This window comes from Pristis pectinata, chromosome 2, assembly GCF_009764475.1.
Source record: "Pristis pectinata isolate sPriPec2 chromosome 2, sPriPec2.1.pri, whole genome shotgun sequence".
In the NCBI taxonomy this organism is placed as follows: domain Eukaryota; kingdom Metazoa; phylum Chordata; class Chondrichthyes; order Rhinopristiformes; family Pristidae; genus Pristis; species Pristis pectinata.
The window spans coordinates 131,885,407-131,902,825 of NC_067406.1; the positions used below are offsets into that span (position 1 = coordinate 131,885,407).

The 17,419-nt window shown below is 40.9% G+C and overlaps 1 protein-coding gene across 1 annotated transcript in view; it reads left to right on the forward strand.

Annotated features, from left to right (window-relative positions):
• The window catches only part of hpse (heparanase), a 33,429-nt gene extending 21,825 nt beyond the window's left edge, over window positions 1-11,604 (forward strand). Inside the window, exons 7-13 of the mRNA XM_052044891.1 lie at window positions 563-656; window positions 2,391-2,497; window positions 3,808-3,922; window positions 4,153-4,277; window positions 6,615-6,761; window positions 9,542-9,719; window positions 11,363-11,604. Of these exons, the coding sequence (XP_051900851.1) occupies window positions 563-656; window positions 2,391-2,497; window positions 3,808-3,922; window positions 4,153-4,277; window positions 6,615-6,761; window positions 9,542-9,701 (748 nt within the window). The 3' untranslated portion in view covers window positions 9,702-9,719; window positions 11,363-11,604. The remainder of the gene's footprint in view (window positions 1-562; window positions 657-2,390; window positions 2,498-3,807; window positions 3,923-4,152; window positions 4,278-6,614; window positions 6,762-9,541; window positions 9,720-11,362) is intronic.
• Window positions 11,605-17,419: the final 5,815 nt, after the last annotated feature.

A 17,419-nucleotide genomic window follows, 5' to 3' on the forward strand; every position in this document is an offset into this window, starting at 1 on the left:
CACCCAACCCTGCACATACCCCTAGGGCATCAGGGGACACTTTAGGGGTTGTGAGACGGGCATAGAGAAGAGATTGCTAAATTATTTCTTGCATTGTGTCATGGGTTTCCTGGAGGTTGGCTGATTACCAGAAGCTAAGCAGAACTTAGGAAGCAAAGCATTAGGCACCCACCCTCTCCATTTTCATTCATTAATTTATTGCCAAAGGAGAGTACTTTATTTATACAGCACGGTAACAGGCCCTTCCAGTCCAATGAGCCCACGCCACCCAATTACACCCATGTTAACCTATTAACACATATGTCTTTGGAATGTGGGAAGAAACCGGAGCACCCGGAGGAAACCCATGCAGTCACGGGGAAAACGTACAAACTCCTTACAGACAGTGGCCAGAATTGAACCCCGATTGCTGGCGCTGTAATAGCGTTACACTAACCGCTATGCTACAGTGCCGCCCGTAATTAAGGCTTTTCTTGAAGACATGCCTTCATTAACTTGCACACCTTGTCCTCTCTGAATTATATACTGTTTTAATAAAGTAACTCTTTTTTTTGTTCCCCAGTTATTATGTGAATGGGAGGAACACATCACTGAAGGACTTCCTGAGCCCCCAGGTGTTAGACAGCCTTGTGTGGAGAATTAAGGAAATTCTTAAGGTAAGCTAAACATTCATGTTCAACATCAGAACTAGTCAGACACAGAAAACTATTTGCTTACAGCTGGCCAGAAGTTAATGATGGAAACTGATCGTAAAGTCTGCTCCAGACAATGACCAAATGGTCTAAATGTTTGCAACAATAGTGGCTTTTTTCATCAGTTGTCACCACAATTAAGGAGGGTAAAACCGAGAATATGTGGGCTAAAAATCATTAGAAAAAACTGCAGATGCTAGAAATCTGAAATAAAAACAGAAAATACTGGAAACACTCAGCAGGTCAGGCAGCAGCTGTGGAAAGTGTGGTATTAATGTGGGCTTGATATGCTATCACATGCTATGAGATAAACTGTTGGTTCTCTAATAAAATGTTGTGATTGGGTAATTACTGGGTTGTTAGCAAAGTTGCTTCTGGATCCTTTGTGTTTGATGTACAAAGGCTCCTGGGCTTGCTTAGTGGCATCCAAAGCCAAGCAACATTTGTTGGAGACCATTCTAGGAAATTCAGTCACCCATGCATGGCTGCTGAAGGCACAGAGCTCTCACGCAGAAACAGGCTTTCACTACGTACGTGACCCCTGCTTCAGCTATACATAAAGTGGACTCCCCCAACCAGGTCCATGCCTGTGGAGTCTTGTAGTTCTCCTTTTAGTTAACTATTCACCCGACTATTGTAGACCTCACCCCTGCACCATTATTCTCATGTCCAATTACAACACCAACCCATCTCACTGCCACCAGCTCTTGACCTCGATGCCACTGCTTCCTCAAATGATAATAACCTTTTCAATGACACAACCCCCTCAAGGTCCTGACCAACTCCAGCTCACCTCTGGGACACTTCCATAATCTAGCTGATTTCTTTCACTTGATGAAGGAGCTAGGGGATGTAGATTTAAGGTGAGAGGGGAAAAATTTAAAAGGGACCTGAGGGGTAACCTTCTCACACAGAGGGTGGTGGGTATATGGAACAAGCAGTACAAAGAAGTGGTAGAGGCAGGTACAATTACAATGTTTAAAAGACATTTGGACAGGTACATGGATAGGAAAGGTTTAGAGGGATATGGGTCAAACGCAGGCAAATGGGACTAGCTCAGATAGATAACTTTTAAGACATCTTTATTAGTCACATGTACATCAAAATACACAGTGAAATGCACCTTTTTGCATAGAGTGTTCTGGGGGCAGCCCGCAAGTGTCGCCATGCTTCCGGCGCCAATGTACCATGCCCACAACTTCCTAACCCGTACGTCTTTGGAATGTGGGAGGAAACCAGACCACTCAGAGGAAACCCATGCAGACAAGGGGAGAATGTACAAACTCCTCACAGACAGCAGCCGGACTTGAACCAGGGTCACTGGCGCTGTAAAACATTATGCTAACCATTACACTACCATGCCTGCCCTTGGTTGATATGGCTGAGTTGGAACAAAGGGCCTGTTTCCGTGCTGTGTGACTCTGCAGCTCTATGATGCCCAATGGCAGAGTTAACAGAGGAAATGTCTTTGTGGATCTCGTATACAATGAACATTTGCCTTGCATGAAGCTTGTCTGGCACACATCACTTGTTTCCCAGCACTGAAGAACTTCCAAGCTTAAGCTCATGAGCTTCAGATATACCAGGTCTTGGGACAATTAATGCATTTTTGCCAATTCTGACTTAAGATAATGTGTTAAGTATTGCCGAGCTACTCATAATCTTGCTTTTATTGCGGAATGTTTTCTCCTACCACAGGTTGTGGCTAAAACTGTTCCCGGTAAGAAAGTATGGTTGGGTGAGACCAGTTCAGCTTTTGGAGGAGGAGCTCCTGACCTATCGGATAAATTTGTAGCTGGTTTTATGTGAGTAGAAATCATCCATTGTCTTCCAAAGTATGTTGATAATTCCAGTGCATAATTCTTTGCTTAGTATAATTTCTATCATCCAGCAGTTGCAATAGAATCTGCTCAGTCTCTGTTGTCCATTCTCGGATGATATTGACCTTCACTTCTGCCTTGTTACCTGTGCTTATCCCACTTTCTCCCATTTCTCCAACCCTGAAGCCTAAATTTAATGGGTGGAGGACCGCTGGCCAGCAGACTTTCACCCCATTGCTCTGGATTGTGCCAACCTAACCAATTAAGGACCTGACTTCAGATTTTGTCGGCTCCAGATGTTCAGCATGAATCGTGCACCATCACCAGGAGTACTTGTAGCTCTTTATAGTTTTAGGCTTGTATAATTTTGCTTTTCCTTTGGATAAAGTCAATATTTTAGCACTTTTTGCTCCCCTGCGGTTTCATGAAATATTTGCAAAATTCCTGTTTTGAAAACTGCGTAAAAATGACTAGATGGCAAATTGAGTAAAACAAAAACTTTCTAATGTATATTTATCACTTCTCTCCCTCTCTGAAAGTGAAGTGCAATAGAATTACCAGAAACAGGACTTTGCAAACTAATTTATAGGGCTCCAGTCTTTGATTTATTGCTGAAGTTCAGCCTCACCTTGTAGGTTTCTGTTAACTCTAAACTACTTGTGCATAAGCCTTGACTGGGTTGGAAATATATTCAGCTGGGGAAAGCAACACATCTTAACTCAATCTTGTCTTTTCCCCAACATCCACATCCAAGGACATGGCAGGTTAGTGATCAGTAATGGGAATCCAGGTTACATTTAGTCACCTTCCCTAATCAGAGAGACACTGGGACCATTTCCCGTAAATTTAACTGCCCTATAACTTGCAACTGCTAACTAACATCGACTCAGGCCACTAGTTGCAAGGTAATTTAAAGATTTGGGGCTATTCAAGGTTGATAAACCATAGTCCTTTCTCAAAGGAGACAGACTGAACTAGCAGTTAAACCATTGGTAAAGTGAATGTTTGGAGGAGTTGATCTTTAATCACATGATCTCATCAATTCTGTGGAAAGTTATGGACAGAGCTTGGTTTCAGTACATTGATGGAAGCACTTAGGACTCTTCTTTGATGCACAGAATGGCATTCAGTGGAGAAAGATCTGCAAAGAATTAAATCAAAATAGCTCTACAAAGTGTTCCTCTTTGTTCACACCAGGTGTGCTGAATACCCAAAGAGGCTTGTTATCTTTTTGAGAAAATGTGGGTGACATTAGATCAGCCAATGGTCCTTATCTACTCTGCATTCTTTTACAGGTGGTTGGACAAACTTGGGCTGTCCGCTAAACTGGGTATTGATGTTGTCATCAGGCAGGTTTTGTTTGGGGCAGCATACTACCAGCTGGTGGATTGGCATCTTGATCCTTTGCCCGTATGTATAGTTCAGTACTTAAATGAAAAGGTAGCATTGCATAATTGAAAAAGCTTGTAAAATCCTATTTAATTGAACCTTCACTGGACTTTGTGGTCCAGAGCGATTTGAAAGATTGTACATATTTTGCCTCTGATTTAATGCAAAATGTTACATTTTAGAGACTATCTCCTAATCTTGATAAGTTTATGACTATGGCATTAGTATAATCCTTGTTTTTTTTTCTGCAGGATTACTGGCTTTCCCTAATTTATAAAAAACTGGTAGGCACCAAGGTACTGAATGTATCTGCTACACACAGTGATGGAAACAAGGGAACTCTGCGTGTGTACATGCACTGTACCAATCCCAATAGGTAATGAGGGATCCTGAACACAATTCTACTGGCCTGGGATATTCTGGATATTGATAGGGTGCATTTCAATTGTCCTAAAAGCTTGCTGGTGTTGTCACACTGAAGTTCAAAACGGTCAATATCAGGATTTCACTTCAGTCTATTTAATGATGAGGAAGCTAGAAGCAAACTATGAAGAATTAACTTATCACAAACCTTTGTCAAAAGGAAGAACAAATTTCCGCTTCTCTAGCTCCTTTGTCATTGGATATCCCAACATTATACTTTTGAAGTTTGGCCCTACAATGTGGGAAATTTATTGGCCAATCTGTACATAGCAATCTCCCACAAACAGCAACGTCACATTGACCAGATCATTTCTATTTAGATGTTGGTCAGAGGATAAATAACGTCCAAAACACATGTGAGAATGCCCCTTTCTTTTTCAAAATGCTCAGTGTTCTGGGATCTTCTACACCTACCTAAGATTAAAAAGTGAAAATTAGCAAAACTGTAAAGTGACCACAACTGATACTGGATTATCTCCTGTGTCCTTGCAACTGAGGAGTCAGGACCAAGTGTACCATTCAGGTGCTGCAGGGTTCCGAGCGAGAAATAATTAAGCCAGGTAATGCAGAAATTTTTCAGTCGAAATCTACATTCTGCTTGATTTTCAATGCTATATAATGAAATAGCAAAACTGAAAGCAGTACAACAGAGGAAATGGCGGACAAAAGTAATTTGCCACCATCACTACGTATCAATGTATACTTTTACATTGGAAGTTTCCTTTCTAAATATGGACATAGGTTTCACCCATCATGGGCAAAACTGATAAAAAAAAATGTGTGCAGATGGAGACATTTTAATGTGATTTTCCCAAGATAAAAAGCTGCTGTTTAAACTTAATGCATTCATAATTTACACAAAATGGATTAACACCACCATTTAGAGATGAAGAGATTCTCACTAACCATTGCTCACTCATTGCTAGACTATTAATCCATGTGCCTCTGTTATTTTTGTGATAAGAAACCATTGTAATAGTTGTCAATACCTTCTGTTCAACTCTAAGGATATAAACCTGCAAATGCTGACACCAATCTCTCCATAATTGTTTTTTTTTCCTGTTCCTTTTATCTTAAGAATGAAAATTAATTCCCACCAGCATTATTCAGCTTCAAATGAAGCAAAAACAAAGTGACTTTTGACATTTTGCCATTTGTATTTAGTTTCCAGGAAGGATAAAAATACAGCAAAGCTGCAGATATCTTGTGTGGCTGTGTGAAAATGTGTACTGGTGTCAGAAATTGAGCCTGGACACATTTTTTTATTTTAATTATTGATGTTCTCTGAGAACCATGGTGTCTGTGGTTTGGTAGGACAGGAGGTTGGGGAGAGCAGTCTTAACTGCACTATTGCAAAAGTCATTAGCAAAGTATGTGGGATTCAGGTGTCACAACAACCTAATTAAAAGCAGGTAATACTAGTTAATAGGATGCAGAGCTGGGCTGCGAGATGGCAGATGGAGTTCAATCTGGAGAAGTGTGAGGTGGTACACTTTGGAAGGACAAACTCCAAGGCAGAGTACAAAGTTAATGGCAGGATTGTGGGTAGTGTGGAGGAGCAGAGGGATCTGGGGGTCCATATCCACCGATCCCTGAAAGTTGCCTCACAGGTGGATAGGGTAGTTAAGAAAGCTTATGGAGTGTTAGCTTTTATAAGTCGAGGGATTGAGTTTAAGAGCCGCGACGTAATGATGCAGCTCTATAAGACGCTGGTTAGACCACACTTAGAGTACTGTGTCCAGTTCTGGTCGCCTCATTATAGGAAGGATGTGGAAGCGTTGGAAAGAGTGCAGAGGAGATTTACCAGGATGCTGCCTGGTTTAGAGAGTATACATTATGAGGAGAGACTAAGGGAGCTAGGGCTTTACTCTTTGGAGAGGAGGAGGATAAGGGGAGATATGATAGAGGTGTACAAAATATTAAGAGGAACAGATAGCATGGACAGCCAGCGCCTCTTTCCCAGGGCACCAATGCTTAATACAAGAGGGCATGGCTTTAAAGTAATGGGTGGGAAGTTCAAGGGAGATATCAGAGGAAGGTTTTTTACTCAGAGAGTGGTTGGGGCATGGAATGCACTGCCTGGGGCGGTGGAGGCAGGTACATTGATTAAAGTCAAGAGATTACTAGATAAGCATATGGAGGAATTTAAAATAGAGGGATATGTGGGAAGAAGGGGTTAGATAGTCTTAGGCGAGGTTCAAAGGTAGGCACAACATTGTGGGCCGAAGGGCCTGTATTGTGCTGTACTCTTCTATGTTCTATAGTTCAATTTATCTTTTTCCACTTTCAGTGAAACCTATCAAAAGGGAGCTGTGACGATGTTTGCTTTGAACTTGAGTACCCAAGACAAGCAGATCCTTCTGCACTTTGGCCTGTTCAACAAAATTACTCAGTTCTTGCTGCAACCTGGTGAAAGTGAGGAAGGATTATATTCACAGTAAGAAACCCTTTCTCCTTCCAGAGTGACAGTGGCTGAACGGCCCTCAGTTTGTAATTGTATTTTAATGTGTGGCACGCGGCCAGTTATTCTATATTCAGTCCTTGCTGCAATCTTTCCACACTTTTCCAGGAAGATCAATACAAATTCAGGCCTAACTGCTGACCAGCCTGAATGCATGTACCACCAGGCTCAAGGATGGCTTCTATCCTGCTGTTATAAGACTATTGAATAGTCCCCTAGTATGATAGGTTTGACTCTTGACCTCACAATCTACCTCGTTATGGCCTTGCACCTTACTGTCTGCCCGCACTTCACTTTCCTGTAATTGTAGCACTTCATTCTGCATTCTGTTATTCTGCATCCTTGTACTACCTCAATGGACTGCTGTAATGAGATGATCTGTATGGATGGCATGCAAACCAAGTTTTTCACTGTACATGTGACAATAATAAACCAATTTACATACCTATTGCAACCATTTTGGATACTCTCTTCCCTCTCAACCAGGACACCCACCACTTGTAGCAATGACTTGTAGCTTATACAGCAGCTTTCATGCAATTTTTCAGCCACTGTCCTTGCCCACACTGGGTCCCGTGGCCCTATCACAGATCGTGTTCCTGCAGGTCAGCAGATTAATTATGGTATTGATTTATTATTGTCAAATGTACCAATATACAGTGAAAAACTTTTGTTTGCTTGCATGCCATCCAGACAGATCATTCCACACATAAGTACATCAAGGTAGTAAAAAGGAATTACAGGACAGCTGAACTTCCTCTGTCTTAGTATCCCCACTGAAGTGTTCTTGACAGACCCTCTGTTCCAACATTGCTTCACTGCTCTATCTCTTACACAGCCACTGCAGCTTTGCTACGAGCCATTTCACTGGATCTCCCACTTCCTTGCCTTCTCCACAGCTATTCTTAAATTCCCCTTTAAAACCTTTCACTTTCTCGTCAGCCACTCCAACATCAGCATCTTCACCCTCCTGCCACCGCTGCTGAGGATCTCTTTCTCTGACAAGTGAGACACTTTGCTCTGTCCTTGAAGGGCAAAATGAAGGAATATTGCCACAATTTCTCAAGTTTCTATTTTCTGTAGTGTTCCTTATCATGCTGCGTGCAACTCAAGATAATTATAATAGAATTGGCAAAATAGCCAAAAATGCCTTTCAATGGAACTCTGTGGGTGGGTCAAGTCAAAATCATTTTGTTTATTAAAGGTCCACAAAATGTCTTGTTTTTTCTTTATAAAATCAGCCGTGGCAGTGAGTTAATTATTGTTCTTTTTAAGATAACAGCCTAGGTTTCTACTTTGACTTGCAGAGTGTCTCCAATAGTCGCCAGAGAAAGCATTTCATCAGGCTGGTACTGGAGGGCAGAGATGTGACATGAGCTGGTGACAGTTCAGGGAATGTCCACTGGGTTGATCCAAGTGATAATGGGGTTGCCTCATGAGGAAAGGTTGAGTAGGTTAGGCTTCAGCTCATTGTAGAACCAGAAGTAGAATTACTGAACTGTTTAAGATTCTTGGGGGGGGGGGGGGGTCTTGGGGTGTGGTAGGGTGGATGCTGAGACCTTGCCTGGAACTGTGGGCATTGTAACAAAATAAGTTGCCCATTTAGAATGGCAATGAAGAGAAGTTCTGCTCTCAGAGGGTCATGAATCTTTGGACTTCTGTGTCCCAAACTGTGAAGGCTGAGTCATTGAAAAATATTCAAGGCTGAAGTAGATGGATTTTTGGATTTTGGGAAATTGAGAGTCATAGATTTATACAGCACGGAAACAGGCCCTTTGATGCAACTCATCCGTAGCAACCAAGTTGTCTACCTAAGCTAGTCCTATTTGCCTGCATTTGGCCCATATCCCTCTAAACCTTTCTTATCCATGTACCTGTCTTAACTGTCTTTTAAATGTTGTAATTGTACAGTGCCTCCAGCACTTCTTCTGGCAGCTCATTCCATTTACCCACCACCCTCTGTGTGGAAAAAGTTACCCCTCAGGTCCTCTTTAAATCTTTCCCCTCTCACTTTATCCCTCTAGTTATAGGCACCCCTACCCCAGGAAAAAGACTGTGACCATTCACCTTATTGATGCCCCTCATGATTTTATAAATCTCTATAAAGTCATTTCAGGTATATGGGTTGTGCAGAGCAGGCAGGAAAGAGGAGTTGAGGCAAAGATTACATCGGCCACGATCCTTTTGATGTTGAAGCAGGCTCAAGAGGTGGTACGGTGTACTCCTGCTCCTCGTGTTCATGGTTTTATGTTCTTGGTTTTATGTTCTTGGATATCAAGGTTCTGAAGATCCAACAGTGAAGCACCCACATTTTCCAGGACAATGTGCCAGAATCTAGCAAAATAGAAAGCTTTGTGGTTGGATCTTTGTGGGCAGATGATTAGTTTGAACTGAGGTTGCATGCAGCAGTGATCTAGGGATGTTTGATGAGTAGGAGCTTGAGGGAAATTAAGGAGCTAGAAATTCTATTGCACAATGCTATGGTTTAATGGGCAATGCAATGGAATTTTATACAATCAATTAGGAAGTATTGGTCAGTTATGAATAGTCTAGGTATTGGAAAAATGGTATATTGAGTGCAAGCAATTTGATAAATGAGGGAAATTAAAACAACCAAGGCTTAAATAAACATAGAATGCTGGAACTACTCAGCAAGTCAGGCAGCATCTGTGGAGAGAGAAACCAGACTGATGTTTCAGATTGATGACCAGGGCTTGGTTCTACTACAGAAACTAGAAATTTTGTCTGTTTTACAGGTCCGTTAAACTCAATGGTCAGCTACTCAAGATGGTGGATCACAGGACCTTGCCTGTTATCAAGGGTAAAGCACTTCAGGCAAGAAGTCCAATCATTCTCCCTGCACAATCTTATGCATTCTATGTGATTCAAGATGCCAATGCACCAGCATGTCTATGAACCAACATCAACACAATGGTACAAAAAGCATTGGCTTCAACTTATTCTCGTGGCTAACTAAATTAGACAAAACCTCATGGAATCTGCAGGCTGCTTTAATGAAAACTTCCAAGATTTATTACAGAAAATGCGGGAGAAACTTAGTAGCATCTGTGGAGAGAGAAACAGAGTTAATGTTTTGCATCAATGGTCCTTTACTACTCAAAGTCGAATTTATTGTCATATGCACAAGAACATGTGTGCACAGGTGCAATGAAAAACTTACTTGCAGCAGCATCACAGGCACATAGCATCATATAAGCAGCATTCACAAGAAAAACATAAATTAAACAAATTATACATAATTTTTACAAGAAAGAACACAATTAGACAAAAAAAATCAATTTAAGTGCAAAGTGATCATAGTGTTGCTGAACTGTAATGATTAGGGTTGCGCTGGTTGGTTCAAGAAGCAAATGGTTAAAGGGAAGTACCTGTTCTTGAACCTGGTGATGTGGGACTTCAGGCTTTTACCAATTTACCAATTTCTGTACCCCCTGCCCAATGGTAGCTGCAAGAAGATGGCATAGCCTGGACGGTGGGGATCTTTGATGGATGTTGCCTTCTTGAGGCAGCGCCTCCTGTAGATACTACCGATGGTGGGGAGGGATGTGGCCATGATGTATTGGGCAGAGTCCACCAAACCCGGCAGCTTCTTGTGTTCTAATGAAGGGTTGTTGCAACTGCAATGTTTACTCTGTTACTCTCTCTGCACAGATACTGCCTGATCAGCTGTTTGTATCCAGTATTCTCTGTTTTTTTTTCAGTTTGCCAGCATCTGCAGTTTTTTGTTGCTTTTCAAGAATTTATAATCACGAAGACTGAGGTGACCTGAAGTAAAATGTTCATGTGTGTTCTGTTGATCAGGCTACGTTTTTACAAATAGGGAGGGAGTTCCAGATATTGCAGGAGAATGCAAGTGAACATGGAAATCTGATGTTGCTGACACAGCTTGTCTTATCTTTTCCTGTGTTTTGGTCGTTTTCCCCTTTCTTTGAAAAGAAGGAATTACTGTCAGGTCCTCAAATAAGTGTTCCTTGTAACTTTTAAGTATGTTCATAGTTTAAAAATAGTCTTTATACTTAAATTTGAATCTTTATTTAACTTTTAAAAGTTTTTATTTTTAAATTTCAGATGGGTGTTTAGATTTTTGGGGGCATTTAGATTTTTTAAGTACTTATCCTTTAAAGCTTTTTTAAATTCTAACATTTCAGTTATTCGATTTTTGGTTTTCAGTTTTTAAACAACTTAGAGTGAAATTGGGAAAATTCATAGTGTCCTCAGAATCTGATGCTTTTTTTGCAGTTCCAAACCAGCCACCGAAATTTTTGTTTATTGGCTATTCCATTACAGCGAGGAAGACCATTTTGCTGTGCAGGGCCTCAGTTGCAAAGATTCCAAATAGCGGTTTCTGGAAATTTCCGCTGGGGCAATTGCAAAATGTTCCTATTTCTTTCTGAAAAGCAAAAAGCTGCTGATGCTGAAAGTGTGAAATATATACAGAAAGTTCTGGAACTAGTGGGTCAGGGATTTTCACAGAGAATATATATATTTGGTGTGATTCAATCTTCTTAATGATCTGAAGTTTCTTCCTGTTCATTTTTATTACTGCCTTTTTAAAGGATTTGTAGTGACTCACCGTCCGAGCAAGCGAACCAGCTCGGCGGTCAGGTCACGCGTCGTCGGAGCGGCGAGGCCCAAGATGGCATTGGGCCTTCGTCTTCCCCGAGCAACAGGGAGAACCCGCACGCGGGGAAGGTTTGATGATGTAACGTATATGTCATTTCCATTTTCGGTGGGTGGGAACAGTCTCTCCTAAAAGGCCCGTGCAAGGCGGGAAAATAAACCAGTTCTTGTTCTGAAACCCTTCGACTAGTGTCTTGTTTTCACATCGCGGTAGCAGCCGCTACAGATTGTAATTTATTATCATGTTTTGAAGAAAAGTATGGGCCATATTTTTCTAGGAGAGAAAACAGAGTTGATGTTACTGATGAAGGATCATTCTGATGATAAGTTAACTGTGTTTCTTTCCCTATAGATGCTGCCGACCTATTGGGTATTTCATGTACTATCTGCTTTTGTTTTCTGGATGTCGGCTGAGACCCACCAATCTCAGAAAACAAGCCAATAAAAAAACTGCCTTTGAGACACTAATATCCAATTTAATCTGTTCCATTGAGAAAAAAGGTATTATATTAAAAAAATGTCATATTTTTGATTGATGTGGGGGGGGGGGGGGAGTAATCACTCAGGAGACCTGATTGGAGTGTGCTCAGTATCAATTCTGTCTCGTAAATTTTTCACAGAGAATATGTCTCTGATGTGATGCAATCTTTTTAATGATCTGAAGTTTTTTCCTGTTCATTTTCATTTACTGGCATTTTAAAGGACTGTAATTTATTGTCATGTTTTGGGGAAAAAAGTATTGGCCAATTTTTTGGCAGAATTATTTTATGGTTTACCTATTAAAATAGCCATTTACTCACTGTTTTTCAATTTGTGAATAAAAACCAAAAGGCTAAAATCTGTTTAACTGTGTGCTTTTATTAACAATATATAAGAGAAAGTTGAACAAGTTGTGATTCTTTTCCATAGAAAAATAGAAACAGAGGTGACCTGAGAGAAGCATTTTAAGATAATGAATGGGTTTACTACTGTAGACATGCAAAAGATATTTCTTCCCACAAGTGAGATCATAAATTCAGTTCTGGTTGCCTCATTATAGGAAGGACATGGAAGCTTTAGAGAGGGTGCAGAGGAGATTTAGCAAGATGCTGCCTGGATTGGAGAGCATGTCTTATGAGGATAGGTTGAGTGAGCTAGGGCTTTTCTCTTTGGAGAGAAGGAGGATGAGAGGTGACTTGATAGAGGTGTACAAGATGATCAGAGGCATAGACTTTTTCCCAGGATGAAAATGGCTAATATGAGGGGGCATAATTTTAAGGTGATTGGAGGAAGGTATGGGGGGGATGTCAGAGGTAAGTTTTTTACACAGAGAGTGGTGGGTGCGTGGAACGCACTGCTGGCAGAGATTGTGGGGGCAGATACATTAGGGACGTTTAAGAGACTCTTAAATAGCGACATGAATGATAGAGAAATTGGAGGCTCTGTGGGAGGGAAGGGTTAGATAGATCTTAGATCAGGATAAAATGTCAGCACAACATTGTGAGCTGAAGGGTCTGTACTGTGCTGTTATATTCTATAAGTCTAATGACGAATTCAGGAGAAACTTTCTTTTATTAGGATGTCTAGAATGCTATTGGCATAGATGAATATTGGCACATGAGGGTGATAAGATTAGAATATAATGTTAATGAAGGTAGATGAAGAGGCTGATGTAGAGTGTGAACAAGACATGCACCTGTGAGCACCACAAGTGCAAGTTAATTTCACACCCGTGCACATTGATTACAAGACCAGTGAGGGAAGAACATAACCACCTCAAGAAAGGTAAGCTTCTGAGACAGTGACCTATGTTTTTCTTCTCTTTCCAGATTTTTACCGACTTATCTTTCTACCATCTCCATACTGTTTAGTGAACCAACTTTCTCATTTTAGAGGAGATTAGTTTCAGCAACAGTGGGATGCAGAAACATTAATATTAATTTTGAGAACGTTTCTTTTGGAAATTGTATTGTGTTGCACCCAAGTCAAGAGATCAAAAGATCTGTGATATATTGTTACATTTTAATAAACTTTGTCTCTAGTTTGGGATGGCGATCAGTCAATGCAAGGATCAGAATTTCATTTCATTCCTTTTCCAAGAGCTATTTCAAGCTATTTTACTTTGTATAGACATGTATATATTTATAACTGTGCCACCAGACCAGAGGACATTTTCCTCGGTCAAGAATGGTTCTTTCTCGGGTCTAATGCTACATTTCAAAGAGTGTAGTATTAGGCACGCTTTGCCAGGAGATAACTTAGTTTTTGTTCATTGCATCTCTGGAAAGGCCGTACTCCTGAATTTGGAAATGATTGGACAATTCAGGCCATACAAGCCCAAGAGATAAGGTTGATCATTAGACTCAGAGGGGAGAGTTATGAGAAAGGATTCGGAAAATGTCAGAGGCATTCAATAATTAGCAGGAAAGAGTAAATTCAAAACAATATTTTGTTTTGGAACTCATAGTATTTGGACATTCAAAAAGGCTTTTGATGAGGTGCCACATAAGTGGTTATTAGACATATTTAGAGATTACAAGATTGATGAAATATACTGGTGTAGATAATGGAGAGCATACAGAGAATGGGAATAAATGGGTCATTTTCAGGTTGTAAGGCTGAGAGTAGTGAGGTGCTGCAGGGATTGGTGCTGAGGCCCCAGCTTTTCAACATCAATGATTTGTATGAGGGGGATCAAATGTAATGTATCCATGCATGCTGAAGATACAAAGCCAGGTATCAGTCTGGTCATGAGGAGAGTCTGGAGAGGCTTCATAGGCATGTGAACAGATTAAGTGAAGTAACAAGGCTGATGCAATGTTACGTGAAAAATGTGAGGTCTTCCACCTTAGTAGAAAATTAGAAAAGCAGAGTACTACTTAATTAGTGAAAGACTGAAAGGATTTGGTGTGCAGCAGGGACCTGTGTGACCTTGTACAGTGTATCCCCACATTACAGAAGTTCAGGTAATTGAAATTCACCCTTACAGAGTTCACAATTCATGACCAAAAAATCTGAGATATGGAATACAAATTTGCTCTTACGGAATTAATGTAAGAAAAAAAAACTAAATAAACACAAAATGCAAAACAACAAATTTTGTCAATTTTTGTCAAGGGTTCTCATTCTGAAAAAGTGCAATATGGACAGTTTTCTAGGAATGCAATCCTTCCATAACGCCAGGCTATAGTCACTGAAAGTTAAAGTGGAAGTATTGCAAACAATTAGGAAGGTTAAGTGGAACGAAGGCCTTTATTGCAAGAGTACTTAGGTGCAGGAATAAAGATGTCTTACTGGAACATGCAGGGCCCTGGTGATATCACCTCTGGAATATTGTGTTCAAGTCTGATCTCCCTATCCAAGGATGGATAACATTGCAAATGAAGGAGTGCAGCAAAGGTTCACCAGTCCTGGTATGGGGGATTAAAGGCACAAAGTCATACAGTACAGAAACAGGCCATTTGATCCACCATGTCTATGCTGACTAACTAGTACCTATCTATAAGAATCCCATTTACCAGCACTTGGAAATTCAGGTGCTCATCCAGAGAGCATCTACCTCTATCACCTCCTAATGCAGTGCATTCCAGATTGAAACCACCCTCTGAGCAGAGAAAATTCTTCCTCATATCCCCTCTGAACCTCTTATTCCCTACCTTAAAGCTATGCCCTCTAGCGAAACATGGAAAAGAGTCTGTGTTCAGAGGCACCTGGTTGTTCTTGTACATAAATCCCTGAAAGTAATGTTCCAGACAGATATTGATTTTTTTTTAGGGATATTTAGGGAATCAAGGAATATTGGTTCAGTGACGATGGGGTGCTGATGTAAAAGGTCTGTCACAATCTTATTCAATGGTGGAGTAAGCACGAGAGGCTGAATGCCTACCCCTGCTTCTGTTTCGATGGTTCTTATGCTTAGTTATGCACAGTCCTTCTGTTCCTTTACCCCTCGTTTACTGATCCAGCTTCCCCTTAAACACATTGTCACCAACCACTTCCAGTAGAGTTCTGTATTCTTATAAAGCTTTGGGTAAAGGCTATTTCTCTTGAATTTTCTGTTGAATTTACTAATAATCTACCAACTACTTTACAATACTAACCACCTGATTAATACAAGATAGTAAATATTAATATATCCACAGGTTTTGAATGGACTATTTTATTTTGCAAAGTTTTAGAGCAAAATGGAATCTTTTACCAGGAATAGCTTCTGCTGTCTTGGCATTCGTAATATTAGATTTACAATTAGACAAATAGTTAAAGAATATGGAGGAAATAATCAGCAAAAGGATTAGAGCAGATAGTTAAGTTGTGGCTCAGAGCAGCACGACCAGGAGAGTGGATGATACGTACAATTTACTGACATTTGATCATGATCAATTTTAGATAGACAGTCTTGACATTTGTTTCTCATCATTAATTAGATGAATAAAATTGCCATTTACAAAGTGGAGAAAGAAATTGTTACAGATCAATGACATAAGAACATAAGAAAATAGGAGCAGGAGTATTCTGCTCAGCTCCTTGAGTGTAGAAGGCCATTCCAACTTGTTTTCTCTCTCTTCCAGTTCTGATGAAGGGCCTGGACCTGCAGCATTAACTCTATTTCTCTTTCCACAGATGCTGCCTGATCTGCTGGGTCTTTCCAGCATTTTCTGATTTTATTTCAGATTTTCATCATCTGCAGTTTTAAAAAAAATTTCATCTGCTCTAATCCTTTTGCTGTACAGTTTCCCCATACTCCTTGTAATTATTTAATTATACATCAAATATTATGAATGGCATGGCTGCAGAACTTACTTACGGTTAGATTGCTATAAAATTTTGCACAAAATATTAAAACCAAAACTGCGGAATATTAATGTAAGATGGTTTTCAATAAATCCAATGGAAAATTCTTTATCCAAAGTATGACAAGAATATGGAACTCTACCAGAGGAAGAAGTTGACAATGTTAATAAAAGCATTTAAGAGTACGCTAGATAATCAAATAATAATGTAGAAAGGGAAAGAAGATGTACCTACTGCATTAGGAGGAAGCAAGCTTATGAATATGTTGGTATTGACCAGTCAGACTTAATGGCCTGTTTCCCTGCTGTATTTAACCCTCCCCTTTCTCTAATTCTGAACTTTTAAGACCTCTTGTTTTTGATTCAATAACAAGTGTTAATGATTGTCGTCTTTTACTTTCTGAAATAATTTCAAATATCTCCTTTAATTTTCCTGCCAGTGAAATGTCTCCAGAATTCTCGGAGTTCAGATTCAGACTAGGATCCAGATCCAGACTGTATCCAGTCTAGGTCCGACTTAGATAATAGTCCATCTCTGGTTTATCCAGAGATCTGATGAAAGATCGATAACGTGAAACATCACTTCCACGGTGCCCTAGGAATTGCTGCTTTTTCCATTTTTTTAAATTTTTGGTCCAGACCCAGGTCTGGAGGGACTACAAGGTCCAGATTCAGTTGGGGGGAGGATTCCACTTTCAGGTCCAGATCCAGTTCCACTTGTGGGGGGGGGGGGGGGGGGACTCCGCGTCAGGTTCCAGGTCCAAGTTCAGATCTAGTTGGGGGCAGAGCTACAGGTCTTGGTCCAACTCCAGCTGTGGAGAGACTCCACTACCAGTCCAGGTCTGGATCCAGTTTGGGGGGAAACTCGTGATCTAGATCCAGTTGGGGTGGACTCCAGGTCCTGATCCAGTTAGGGGGGAAACTCTGGGTCCGGGTCCGGGTCCAGGTCCGATTCGGGGGGTGGACTCGAAATCCAGATCCAGTTAGGGGGAACTCCAGGTCGAGGTACAGGTCCAGATCCATTTGGGGGATTGGGATTCCAGATCCAGATAGGGGGGAACTCCAGGTCCAGGTCTGGTTGGGGTTGGGGTTGGGGGGGAATGACTCCAGATCCAGATCTAGTTTGGGGGGGAGGGAACTCCAGGTCCAGGTCCGGTTATGAGGGGGGTAGGCTGGTAGGCTCTAGGTCCGGGGAGGATGTATTTGCAAGTCGAGGGCTGGAAT